The sequence below is a fragment of the Trematomus bernacchii genome, unplaced genomic scaffold (genome assembly GCF_902827165.1).
Source record: "Trematomus bernacchii unplaced genomic scaffold, fTreBer1.1, whole genome shotgun sequence".
Taxonomy (NCBI): Eukaryota; Metazoa; Chordata; class Actinopteri; order Perciformes; family Nototheniidae; genus Trematomus; species Trematomus bernacchii.
This window is the reverse complement of record NW_022988050.1, coordinates 231577-246143: the sequence shown is the minus strand read 5'-3', so window position 1 is coordinate 246143 and position 14567 is coordinate 231577. Positions and strand designations below refer to the sequence as shown.

The window sequence follows — 14567 nt, the reverse complement described above, 5'->3', positions numbered from 1 at the left end:
TTTACCATAATGTTACCTCTAATTGTACCTTTATTTCTGAAGCTCAATACAGTGGTTAACTACTCAATTACAATTTTGAGGTTCTTATTTTATATGTATATTCCACTGTAATTAAGAGACACATTTTATATATATATTTATTTGAATACTGTCTAATAATTAAATTAAATAATGTATGTATTATTATAGGTTAAGATACACTTATTGATCCTTTGCTGAAATACAAATACTTGTAAAGAGTATTTTTAGAAAGCTGTATTACTACTTTTACTTAATAAAAAATCAGAGTACAACATCCACCATTCAATCTAAGGAATTATACTATTAAAAGAAGTACATTACAAACTGTTGTCTTATTTATTTTAATATCTAAGAAACATGGGGAACAATACTACAAAGCGTATAAATATAATAAATACATCAAAAGTACAACGGTACAATATGGTCAGTTAAAACGTAATAAGTTAATACAAATATAATAAATAAATCTAACAAGAAAACCATAAACAACTTCAAACTGACAAGAACAGAGGACTGTGATAACTGTGTTTCTTCTCCTCATCGTTCACTCCTTGGCATCAGACACTCCTCCGGCACAGATGGCGAACGTGGCCTCGTTCTCAGGCATATCGGGACTAAAGGATACCAGGCAGAGATCAAAAGGAAGTGTGAGTTCATAATGTTTTTATTTTTAATATAATATTAGTTAAACATCTCACACAGTTTATCTGACAGACCTGTAATATACACTGCAGGCACACAACTCTTATCAAATCAAATCATCCCACCACCAAAGGTTTGTTTAAAGATACATTGTTATATCTTCATATTTACAAGTAGGCCTATGTTAACAGTGGGCATGTACAAAAATGGTATTAATAGTTGATTTATACTCATATCATAAGATTTATTTGGGTGTAATGTTACTTTAGCACACAAAAAAAGCGATGTTAAAGGGGACCTATCATGCAAAATGCACTTTTTGATGTCTTTTATACATCAATATGTGTCCCCGGTGTGTCGGGGAACTCACGCAGCGTCAGAAAATAAAACCCTCTCTCTTTTCCTCCGTACCCAAATCTCTAAACAACGGTACAACGGAGCTGATCCAGATTTGCGTCCGATATGACGTAATATCTGAAATGTGGACCCACGGCCCTATCAGAAACGTTGCTATCAGAAACAATGCCCGACTGTTTTGGACGTAATATGGTCGGTGTTTACATTAGCATCGCTAACACTCAGAGCTAACCTGTACTGGAGAGCATGGCTGCATCTCACTTCGGTTAAATGGATTCCTTGCGTCCCTCACTTGCGTCGTTTCCCTGCGACTAGTCCCGTCCCACCAGGGAAGCATGGAGAGACGCAAGGAAACCACGAGAAGCAGGGAAATGAGTTTTAAGAGCAATGGGACGTCCTTTCCTCCGGAGCGTCACGTGAAGCGACGTCCGTTTGTGATGACGCCGCACAGCTGATCGTCTGACAGCAGCTCTGTCCCCGTTATTTTCACAAACACCCCTGCCTCTGTTAGTACACATTTACTGACACAAACATTTGTATCATCTGTTGTAGACCCAAATACATTAAATAAAATAAGAACTCATTCTCAAAATAGATAAACGCCATTCTTAAAATGTATAAACGAACAATAGTTGGATTAATATTGATTAGAGTGCACAATAGAAATAAAATAATTGAGAGAAGAAAAAGAGATATGTTATCTATCAAAACCCAGTCAGATTAACATTCATTGGATTGCACACTTAGTTTGTTTGTGTGGATATGTAGCAAATTAACATGTTAAATAGCACTTAATGACTGACTGAATGGAAATGACAATAAATGAAAATGTAAAACGAAAAAAGCGATCATGAAAATGTTTCCAATAAATGAATAAAATAATTTTTGACCACTTTGTTGTTCATATATATCACATATTTGTAACTGAATGATGCATTCATTGAAACAAAACACAGTATGAACTGAGGAGTGAGTCCCGTGAGTTTCATGTGTTTTCTTCACTCCGCTGGGAAACTGCTCTCATGTCAAGAAGCATCAGATCAGTGCATGCGCTGCATCGTCCAATCAGTGAGCGATACACAGTAAGGGGGCGGGGCGAGTGTCTGAGGATTTCATCGAAGGATGGTCTGGTGGTTCCTCGGTTATAGCTCCTCCATTATCGCTCCTCACTCCTCGCTCCTCGCTCCTCCGGCAAAAATAAGGCCATTGGGACGCTACTCAAGATGGCGCAGACAAATCAACTTCCGGTGATACCGAGACCGAGGAGCGAGGAAATGAAAAATAAGAGAAGTGAGACGCAGCCCATGTGTGTGAAGAAGCAGGAAATAAAAAGGAACTCACCTTGTGGTATAACCGGCAAGAGAGAAAGCCTTTGAGCTCCATACTGTTTCAGAAATAATCCTTGATAATCCATGATATGGCGTTTCATCACGGCAGCATTTAGTTTAGACAGTAGCTGCCGGGTCCCGCATGAGCTCAGACCCCTCCTTTTTATTGTATCAATTCTTTTTTTTTTAAAGCTTTATTCCCCAAATCAGCACTTTAGAAACAGGAAGTGAAATAGAGGGATATGAGGCATGGCTAGAATGGGTGATCTGTTTGGTATTTTGAGCAAAACACTTCATAGACATGTTTTTTATATATTTGTATATATCTGAGACCTATGCTATTGCCTAAAAATAGCATGATAGGTGACCTTTAAAGCAAAGTCCAAGACTCTTTTATGGCTTGAGTTTAGTGAAATAAGGAAATAAATCTAACATGATACAGAAAACCTTGATGTGACATCGCAGCATCTATTAGGACATATTAAATCTAATATCAACTTGTTTAGCTGATCTCTATCTCATCTGACAACAAAGTAAGGGGGAGGTAGTCTTCATATTGTGCATCATAATTCAATGAGTTAAAAAAGTTCCTGCATTAGTGATATTTTAAATAAAAACAGTGAACTACCTGTCAAATATTTTGGCAATTCTCATCTCGGCACGCCCTTTCCTCAGACTGATCCGTGTGGTGGAGGCGTGGGCCAGGATGTGTCCTCCAATGGGCTTCTTGGGATCGGCTTGAAAGCTATAACAGAACAAATCATAGGAGCGTCACACAGATCCCTATTTATTTATTTAATTATGAATTTTGAATGTCCATGTTTGTACTAGTGTTTTTCTTTTTAAACGTTTTTAAATATTTTGAGATTTGACGGAGCAGGGTGTACTTTTATTAGAGATGTGTCTGTGTTTGTTTTTAGAGTGTGTCAGGATGGATCACTTCGTCTTTTTATCTGCAAACTTAATCTACCTACGGGTACAAATAAAGAGCCTGAACCTGAAAGCTAAAACAGAGACAGAAAAATTATAATGAGACATATTTTCAAAGCTTTAAAAGGTCCCATGTCATGCTTTTCTGGTTATTACCCGTCCTCTTGTGTGTTATGTAGCTTTTTCTGCATGTAAACGGTCTGCAGAGTCACAACCCCTCAAAGTACACCCTGTAGCGAGTAAAACTCTAACACAGAAAAGACCTGTCTATGCTGCCCCAGAACGCCTCGTTGGAGATTTCTCTTTTTCCATTGTTTACTTCTTGGGTATAGTGACGTATTTTGGGTATAGTGACGTAACGTCCGCGGAGCCGTTACGTTTGGACCAATCCGCGGACTTCCTCACACACACACACTCGGCGGGACGTTGCGAGGCTCGCTGCTGCGAGGAGCGGGACACTGTGAGCTGGGTCACTGGTGTGGGGTCGGCGAGACAGCGAGACACCGCGGAACTCAGCCTGAGCACACACACAAACTCCCAGCCAGGCTGCGGGTGTGTGTGTGTGCTTGGGGCTGGGTTTCGCTGTGTCTCGCTGTCTCGCAGACGGCCACTGGGCTAACAGGGGGGGGGGGGGGGGGGCAGGAGCTCCAACAAGGCATGTAGGACAGAGAGTGAATACACATACTAGACAGAGATGCTGTATGAGAAACCAATGTGAGTTAGGATCATTGCACAATATAAATCTATTTTAGTAGACCTCAACAATGGAAATATGATCAGTAGAAATGGCCGTGACATGGGACCTTTAAATGACACACAGAATATTATCCAATGTATTAAAAATTTGGGATTAGACAACTCTTACCTCATTCCTGCCCCAGGATCAGCTGTCATTTGGTTGGTGATAAACACTGCTACGTTGTATTCTAATGTTTTAGAACAATAAAACACATAATTAGATTAATACTGTATGCATATTTGAGAGCACCATGTGAGAGACACAAAGGCAGCATTGTTCAATAAACAGCAATAATCATTTCTGCAGAGACTCCCTGTATATGTCAGATAAGATATATGGCTATATTTGTGGTATCTTTACTTATTTCAGGTATTCCCATTGTTCCACGTCCTCCTGAGAGGGAATATTTTCCTTTCTTACTGGAATTTTGTTTTGGGAGTAAACAGGTGGAAGTGCTACATACTGGTTACTTTCAAGGCCACATATTTCAAGGTCACATGCAACAGATGTTTTAGCTGACTTCTCTGTATTCATTGTTTGTAGGAGTATCTCTGTGCTGCGTCCAGTCACTTGAAGCTGCTGTCGATCGGACTCTGTGCAAAAGGTAGCCGTACTACCTGGGTCCAGAAAGGCGTGTGTTGTTATGATTACATGTTAGACGCTTTTACCCTTTTTGTTTTCACCTTCACAGGAACAATAGCCAGCCTACGTTTTGGCTCCTATAGCTATTGTATCTGGCTTTCACATTTTGGCACACACACACACACACACAGAAACACACAGAAACACACACACTCACACACACACACACACACACACACACACACACACACACACAGACAGACAGACAGACAGACAGACAGACAGACAGACAGACAGACAGACAGACAGACAGACAGACAGACAGACAGACAGACAGACAGACAGACAGACAGACAGACAGACAGACAGACAGACAGACAGACAGACACTGACACACAGAAACACAGAAACACACACACACACACTGACAGACACACATAAACACACACACAGACACACACACTCACACAGAAACACATAAACACACACACTGACAGACACACATAAACACACACACAGACACACACACTCACACAGAAACACACACACACTGACAGACACACATAAACACAGACACAGACACACACACACACACACACACACACACACACAGACACACACACACACACACACACACACAGACAGACAGACACTGACACACAGACAGACACTGACACACAAAAACACACACACACACACTGACAGACACACATAAACACACACACAGACACACACACTCACACAGAAACACACACACACACACACTGACAGACACACATAAACACACACACTCACACAGAAACACACACACACTGACAGACACACATAAACACACACACACACACACACACACACACACTCAAACACTCAAACACACAGAAACACACACACACACAGAAACACACAGACACACTCAAACACACACACTCACTCACACAGAAACACACACACACACAGAAACACACAGACACACACACACACAGAAACACACAGACACACACACACACACACACACACACACACACACACAGACAGAAACACACAGACACACACACACTCACTCACACAGAAACACACACAGACACACACTCCTGGTGCTGACCTTCAGAGATCTTCTGCAGTCTGGAGAGCATCTGGGCCAGTTTCTGCTGCCGCTCAGCCAGCTCTCCTCGTCCAGAGAAGTCGACTCTGAACAGAGCCATGATGGAGTCAATGATCTGAAACAGAGAGAGGAGCAGATAGAAATACTGAGACAGCTAGGAAGGAATTTAGAGTGTCTACCTGTTGTTTAACACAAAAACATCATTCTCTACTCACCAATAGTTTGAACACTCCTCCTTCCTCGTGGAATTTGGCTGCGACAAAGTCCAACAGCTCCATCTGGTGTTCACCTGAGGAGCAACACACAATATTATTATAACCTTGCCACAGGAGAGCCTTTGCACACAACACATGTTTCATAGTCTAAGGGATTTCTATGTTCGCACTGGTGTAGGCCCGAGCGTAAAGCACATTGTCCAGAACAGCAGAATGGTCCACATTGAACCTGTCAGCGATGTCTTTCAGTCTGTCTGGACGACTGGAAGCACGCAGGTACAAGTCAAGGTCAAAGTGAAACAGAATGACAAGAAGAAAACGGATTCACAGACACAAAAACAGTCATTGTGAAGTCACATTAGGACAACTAGTGGAACATTAGCACATGGTAGTAAGATGAGTCTTATATCACGATATCGATATATTGCCCTTCTCTACATGGTAGAATGTTATGTAAACGACCTATAGTCAAGGTTTTTTCCTAGGACAACAAATAAACTAACACTTGGTTCTTCAGTAAAGTCAATGATAGGGATGCTCCAATCGCCAATTTTGGGGCCGATCGCCGGAATCAGTATCCGCCGATACCGATCGCCGATCCGATCGAGTGGGCGGGGCCTATGGGGATCTTCCATTTAAAGTGATGTTTAAAACTCAGTTAATGGGGCTCATTCACTGGCGCTTCCACAAACAACAACAAACATCATTATTACATTCAAATGAAGTACATTATTCAAGTTTACATTAACTTTGGATACTAACACGGGAGAAATGAGCAGAAGCGCTCTCTCTCCCTGCCTCCCTCCCTCCCTCTCTCTCTCTTCTCTCTCTCTCTCTCTTAGTGTGTGTTCTGCTCCGCTCACCGGTCCGTCACAGCGTCCGTTAAGCTGCAGGATTTCTGCTTCACACACACGTTGCATACCGCTATTTTACTGTCTTTTTCGGACACCTTAAAATACTGCCAGACTGGTGAAGTCATTTTGGCGAGCTTGTTTTGCCGCTCACAGAGAAAAGTGTCATGTATTTTACGTCATGCGATCGGCTCTCGCGATCGGCATGTTTAGAGAGCACCGATCGAACGGCAGAGAGTGAATATCGGCCGATATCGATCGGAGCATCCCTATCAATGATACAGTCAAACATCAACTAAACTGTTTGGTTGTTTCCATTATTGTGAGGATACAAGGTGTTCTCTGTGTCAATGAAGACGACTTTCCCGCCTGAGTAGCCGTTCTCTCCGGGAAGCTGAGCAGTGACTGGACAAAAGAAACACAGAATCAGTTTTATTTTAATTAAAAAAAATTGTATTTACCTGAAAGAGGAAGCATCGCATGCTTCAAAATGCTCTTTACTCACCACAGAAAGTGTGAGAGAGCTGGGTTTTCCCTGTGCGGAACTCTGTAGGGTGAAATAAAGCAGTTTTAGTTTGTAGCCAGTGCTGTAAACTGATTGCCATTAAAACAATATAAAGATACACAGTGTATTTAAATGAACAAAGACACCTCCTCACCTCCAAACGCCTCCGTTATAGCCATACTCTCTATTCCTCCACCCAAGAGTTTACTGCAGAGAGAAAAATAAGTTTGAATGTTTGTTTAGACAATATCTGGTTTTCTAAACATCATTTTTAAGTGTCAGTTTTATGGTTATGTTAAATAATTTGGTCCTTCCTATCCTTGTCCGGCAGTGGCTCAGTCAGTAGGGGCTTGGATTGGGAGCTGTAGGGTCGCCGGTTCAAGTCCAGACATAAAATATGGAGTGTGGCCTGCTACTTGGAGAGGTCCCAGTTCACCTCCTGCCCTGCCGTGGTGCCCTTGAGCAAGGCACCGGACACCCCCCTTCCCCCCCCACTCCCATTGCTCCCCGGGCGCTGTACAATAGCTGCCCACTGCTCCTAGAACTAGACTCCTGGTACTAGGATGGGTTAAAGCAGAGAACACATGTCACTGTGTGCTCTGCATGTGTGACCACTAAAGAGGGTTTCATCTCTCCCAATTATTTAATGGTTATGACTATTGCTAGTGCTCTAACAAAGCAATCATTAGTCATTTGGATAAAACAAACAAGCAAATTGTTCCTTTGCTTTAGTAGAAACGTCCTATGAATAAAGAAATAGTCTCAATGAACTTTGACGTAGCCTTTAAGAATACGATAAGACAAATTTAAGCTATATCACAATAATAAAACAACTAAAGTCTAGAGGATAACATACAGTATGATGTCATGATATCTCCAACCTTGAGTATATAGTATATGTAAATGCACAAAATATACATAATATATAAACTTTAAGAGTGAATCTTAACTCAAACTCCAGGCTCCCGGTTGTGATGTTGAACACCTGCTTCCTCTTCGAACTGTACTCGAAGGCTGTCTGGAAACCAACATTCTATAATGTAAAATAAAAATATCTAATACATTAAATATTCTGTAATATTCTCAAGTAAGTCAGTCTTGAGGCGACAAAGTTGAAGGTTGAAGAATGACAGTGAAAAAAAAATCCCATTTTACCAGCATTTTCCCAGCAGCCTCCTTGATCTTCTCCACTTTAGCCTCTGACAGACCCTTGATGTTGCACAAAGCCTTACGAGTTGTCATCTGGATCCCCTTCACAGTGCAGATACCCACCAACTTCATCTTTTTAATGTCCGCCATATTCTGTGGTTAAAGGGGAGAAGACCATGGATGTATAATAACAACTGGATACAGCGTGGGAGGCGGGGTCTCGTTCATTCCTATGAGAGTTGCTCATTGGCGCATGAAGACAAAATGGCCCAACTTTTGAGAGAGCGAAACGTCACGAAAGTATTCATATAATCATATAATCCGTTCTTATTGTACATCCATGGGTAAAGGTAAAACTCATGTAGTACTGAACACGTCACATGCCGTTTTGTCAATTTAAAAGATAATTTTACAAGTCCAAAAAATTAAAATGTGTCGTAAAACTGTGAAGTAACACTTTTTTTTGTGTGAACCGCTCAATGACCTACAACTCCCGTCTCGCACCACACACCAAGATGGCCGTCACGTTGGCACATTTCACTTCTTTCTTTCAGAATGAGGCGAAAAGTATTAAAAGAGGTGAAAATCACTACAAGTCTGGGCATGTTGAGAGCTGTACATACACACAAGGGGAGTTAGTCGGTTCATAAGAGCCAGCATGCGGGACCGGCTTTACAAGGTTTCGGTGAGTAACACGAGTGTAATGTGTAACGTTAATGACATCACTTACGCGACTCTGGGATTTGTAGTCTTTCTAGTTGCGTATTTTTTATAGTCTTATATTTCAACAGTTTTACGACAAACTGTGATTTTTTTACATGGAAATGATTTTTTAAGATTGACAAACATCATATGTGTAATTCGTGGCACAATTCAAACGGGATCGAAAGATAATCTTTCTCTCCCCATTGACTTCAATACATAATTTTCTGAAATAAGGTCCCATGGGTCGGAAATAGAAGGGCGGGACTTCGCCTCTCTATACAAATGTTCATACTGGGTAGTTTATTTAGTTTAAAAAAAATTATCCAACGATTTACAGACGTCTCTTTCCCAATGTTAGTCAATGGGAAAAAGTGTTTCCGGGCCCAAGGACTGATACGGAAGTGTAGTACCGCCGTTTGGCCACAACGAATATTTTCCTCGGAGTCCGGCGCACTTCCTGGGGGCTTGGAGAAGACGGCAAGATGCTCACATTGATAACTGCATTTTGATTTGATGTAAGAAACTTTGATTGTGTTACCGCCCTGTTTACTCACAATCCCATGTTTCTGTAGGAGGTCGATGTCCTGGAAGAAGGACTCCTGTTTCAGAGAAAGAGAAAATATACATGAGGTAGTTGCTGAGGAGTAAACAAAATTATTGAAAAATATCAATTATTAACTTTAAGAGTGTGCTGAAGACTTTCCTTTAAAAAAAAAAAAAAGCACATAGCTAGAGCTGGTTTAACCCTTGTGCCCTCCTCGGGCATTTTTGTACATTTTTCCTGACTTTTTTTTTTGATTTGGTGATCATTTCAGCTGTGTTACAGCTTTTGGCATGGATTTTTGCAAGAAGTCTTCTGTTGAGTCACATTTTTGAAATCCAATGTCGTTTACTCTTACATGTTTTGTATACTCTCGTGATGCATTTTGCACCCTCTGGACCCCTTCGTGGCAAAAATGTACACGCTCATAGAAACTGCTATTAAATCATCATACATCAATATTTTATTAAACTCTTTTTTCCATGAATCACTTGAACAACTTCTAACGTGCTCAAAACTACCAAACATCCAATAATTTTCAGGATTTTAACCCTTTAAATGCCTGTTTCATTATTTTAATTATTTAATTTCTCTTAAAAAAAAACACAAAAAATGAATTTCTTTCAATATAATAATTAGTAGAGGGATGGAACTTTGGTGGTTATTAGAGTCTGGGATGTGTCAAAGATTAGCAACAAAATTGATTTGACTGCATTATTAATTTTTACGTAGTGTCAGATACTACCTCTGGACACCTTCGTGGCAAAAATGTACACGCCCAAAACAACTGCTATTAAATCATCATACATCAATATCTTTTTCTACTTTTTTTTCATGAATCACATATACAACTTCTCACGTACTCAAAACTACCAAACATTCAATCATTGGCAGGATTTTAATCCTTTAAATGCCTGTTTAATTATTTTTAATTATTTCATTTCTCTAAAAAATGCCTCATTGACTTCCATTCAGACCACATTTGTTGATCTCACTGCCATTGCAGTATAAAACCATGCATTTTGTAATGTCAGCATTTCATTTAGAAGAAAAGTAGTGATATTTGATATTTCTACTCTATTCCAACAGATTACACAAGTCTCCGTGTAGGCCGATGCATTACATTCTTACATTTTTGCCAGTTATATTATGGAGCCGTGTGACTACCAGGGGGCCCCGAGAGTGGTGTGTGTGTGTGTGTGTATGTGTGTGTGTGCGTGTGCCTGTGTGTGTGTGTGTGTATATGTATGTGCGTGTGTGTGTGTATATGTGCATGTGTGTGTGTGTGTGTGTGTGTGTGTGTGTGTGTGTGTGTGTGTCATTTCCAGCAGCAGACTAGCAGGTCCTGCAGCATGTGACCTGGTGCTCTCAGGTGATAGAACAACAATTTTTTAGGCCTGTGCACAACCAGCACACACCTCTCCTCCCTCTCTGTGTGTGTGTGTGTGAGAATCGTAAGCATGCACAGATCATTTCATGGGAAAAAAAGGCCATCTTTTGAGGGATGTGTTTGATGTGTCTTTGAAGAGCTGCTTGATTACTCAAAAACAAAAAACAACTGTTAGTGTGTTTATGCACCTGGCTGCCAAAGATAAAAATGCAGTTTGACCAAGGGCTTATTTCATTAGTGAGCAGAGAAGGAGAAAGACCTGGAGCAAAGAGAAGGAACTCAAATGAAGAAGCTTTTCAGTGCAGAAGAGACTTCAGAAATAATCTTGTAGTCTTCTTCTGCCAGCGAGCTGCAGGACTCATCTGAAGAAGACACAAGGTTCGAGGGGGGGTCTGACACTGAATGCTCTCTGGAGTCCAGCATTTCTTTGAGTTCCTCTGACCCTTCATCTGAAAGTGGAGAGGATACTGAGGGTCCGGCCCACCATCCACCACCACGGGGGGCTTTCTTCTCACAATCTGTGAGGACACCCTGGTTTTCCCCAGCTCCTGGGAGAACGACCTCCGTTCTTCTCTGTCCCCTCACTGTGGGTCGGACCCTCAGTGTCCTCTCCACTTTCAGATGAAGGGTCAGAGGAACTCAAAGAAATGCTGGACTCCAGAGAGCATTCAGTGTCAGACCCCAGCTCGAACCTTGTGTCTTCTTCAGATGAGTCCTGCAGCTCGCTGGCAGAAGAAGGCTGCAAGATTATTTCTGAAGTCTCTTCTGCACTGAAAAGCTTCTTCATTTGAGTTCCTTCTCTTTGCTCCAGGTCTTTCTCCTTCTCTGCTCACTAATGAAATAAGCCCTTGGTCAAACTGCATGTTTATCTTTGGCAGCCAGGTGCATAAACAATCAAGCAGCTCTTCAAAGACACATCAAACACATCCCTCAAAAGATGGCCTTTTGTTCCCATGAAATGATCTGTGCATGCTTACAGATTCTCACACACACACGGAGAGGGAGGAGAGGTGTGTGCTGGTTGTGCACAGGCCTAAAAAAATGTTGTTCTATCACCTGAGAGCACCAGGTCACATGCTGCAGGACCTGCTAGTCTGCTGCTGGAAATGACACACACACACACACACACACACACACACACACACACACACACACACACACACACACACACACACACACACACACACACACACACACACACACACACACACACACACACACACACACACACACACACACACACACACACACACACACACACACACACACACACACACACACACACACACACACACACACACACACACACACACACACACACACACACACACACACACACACACACACACACACACACACACCACTCTCGGGGCCCCCTGGTAGTCACACGGCTCCATAAAATAACTGGCAAAAATGTAAGAATTTAATGCATCAGCCTACAGTGGGAAAATGGTTTAATCTGTTGGAATAGAGTAGAAATATCAAATATCACTACTTTTCTTCTAAATGAAATGCTGACATTACAAAATGCATGGTTTTATACTGCAATGGCAATGAGATCAACAAATGTGGTCTGAATGGAAGTCAATGAGGCATTTTTGAGATAAATGAAATAATGAAAATAATTAAACAGGCGTTTAAAGGGTTAAAATCGAAACCGAAAATGGTAGTTTTGAGTACGTTAGAAGTTGTTTATGTGATTCATGAAAAAAAAGTAGAAAAAGATATTGATGTATGATGATTTAATAGAAGTTATTATGGGCGTGTACATTTTTGCCACGAAGGTGTCCAGAGGTAGTATCTGATACTACGTAAAAAATAATAATGCAGTCAAATCAATTTTGTTGCTAATCTTTGACACATCCCAGACTCTAATAACCACCAAAGTTCCATCCCTCTACTAATTATTATATTGAAAGAAATTCATTTTTTGTGTTTTTTTGTAATAAATAATGAAATAATTCAAATAATTAAACAGGCATTTAAAGGGTTAAAATCCAGAAAAGTATTGAATGTTTGCTAGTTCTGAGTATGTTATAAGTTGTTTATGTGATTCATGAAACAAAAAGTAGAAAGAAATATTGATATATGATGATTTAATAGAAGTTATTATGGGCGTGTACATTTTTGCCACGAAGGTGTCCAGAGGTAGTATCTGACACTACGTACAAAATAATAATGCAGTGAAATCAATTTTGTTGCTAATCTTTGACACATCCAAGACTCTAATAACCACCAAAGTTCCATCCCTCTACTAATTATTATATTGAAAAAAATTCATTTTTTGTGTTTTTTGTCATAAATAATGAAATAATTCAAATAATTAAACAGGCATTTAAAGGGTTAAAATCCAGAAAATTATTGAATGTTTGGTAGTTTTGTGATTCATGAAACAAAAAGTAGAAAGAAATATTGATATATGATGATTTAATAGAAGTTATTATGGGCGTGTACATTTTTGCCACGAAGGTGTCCAGAGGTAGTATCTGACACTACGTACAAAATAATAATGCAGTGAAATCAATTTTGTTGCTAATCTTTGACACATCCAAGACTCTAATAACCACCAAAGTTCCATCCCTCTACTAATTATTATATTGAAAAAAATTCATTTTTTGTGTTTTTTGTCATAAATAATGAAATAATTCAAATAATTAAACAGGCATTTAAAGGGTTAAAATCCAGAAAATTATTGAATGTTTGGTAGTTTTGAGTACGTTATAAGTTGTTTAAGTGATTCATGAAAAAAAACGTGGAAAGAAATGTTGATGTATGATGATTTAGTAGCAGTTATTATGGGCGTGTACATTTTTGCCACGAAGGGGTCGAAAGGTTGAAAATTCGAGGAGGGCACAAGGGTTAAGGTCACACTATGTTTTGAGTCCTACATGTTATAGTATTCATTGTTTTAATTTAATTTTTGTTGTATTTTATCTGTATCTTTTGTCTTCCATCTTATCTTTTTCTTGCAAATGTATTTATCTTTTAGCACTGTCATTCATGTTTGTTAATCTGTAAAGCCCACTGAGACTAATGTGTTTTGTGATATTGGGCTATATGAATACACTTTAAATTGATTTGATAACTTACTAATAAATTATTTAAAGATATATAAAGTTGTCTCACTTTTTTCTAGTGTGTGCACCTATATGGCAGTTTTTATTTTAAATTGGAACTATTTATTTATGTTATGTATTATATTGATTTAAATAGTTTAGAAAGGATGTTAATTAGCATTGATGGCTAGTTAGTTAACTTTTACAGCTATGGGTATTTTCTAGTCAGGGAAAGCCACTGTTAGTTAGCATAGATTCATTAAATGCTATAATTTAATCATAATGTATAAAAATAAAGCATAATCTCACCTCATCATCCTGGAAACCAGTGTCCTCTTCAACAACCTGGTCCTCTGCAGCTTTCATTTTGATGTTATCGTTAGTATAAACAAATTAAAGTTTAAAAAATGTTGTCGGTTTAGCTTTTAGCTAAGCTAAGCTAACGTTAGCTTCT

General features: G+C 39.8%; 1 protein-coding gene across 1 annotated transcript; it reads right to left on the bottom strand.

Moving 5' to 3' along the window:
• Positions 1 to 386: 386 nt before the first annotated feature.
• Positions 387 to 14479, bottom strand: dmc1 (DNA meiotic recombinase 1). The gene is made up of 13 exons (XM_034119241.1): positions 14423 to 14479; positions 9681 to 9725; positions 8428 to 8574; positions 8223 to 8305; positions 7427 to 7479; positions 7273 to 7314; positions 7100 to 7172; positions 6087 to 6178; positions 5917 to 5990; positions 5702 to 5816; positions 4144 to 4204; positions 2977 to 3093; positions 387 to 635 (listed from the first exon to the last, which is right to left on the bottom strand). The coding sequence occupies exons 1-13, from the start codon at positions 14477 to 14479 to the stop codon at positions 566 to 568; spliced, it is 1029 nt and encodes a 342-aa protein (XP_033975132.1). The 3' UTR covers positions 387 to 565.
• Positions 14480 to 14567: the final 88 nt, after the last annotated feature.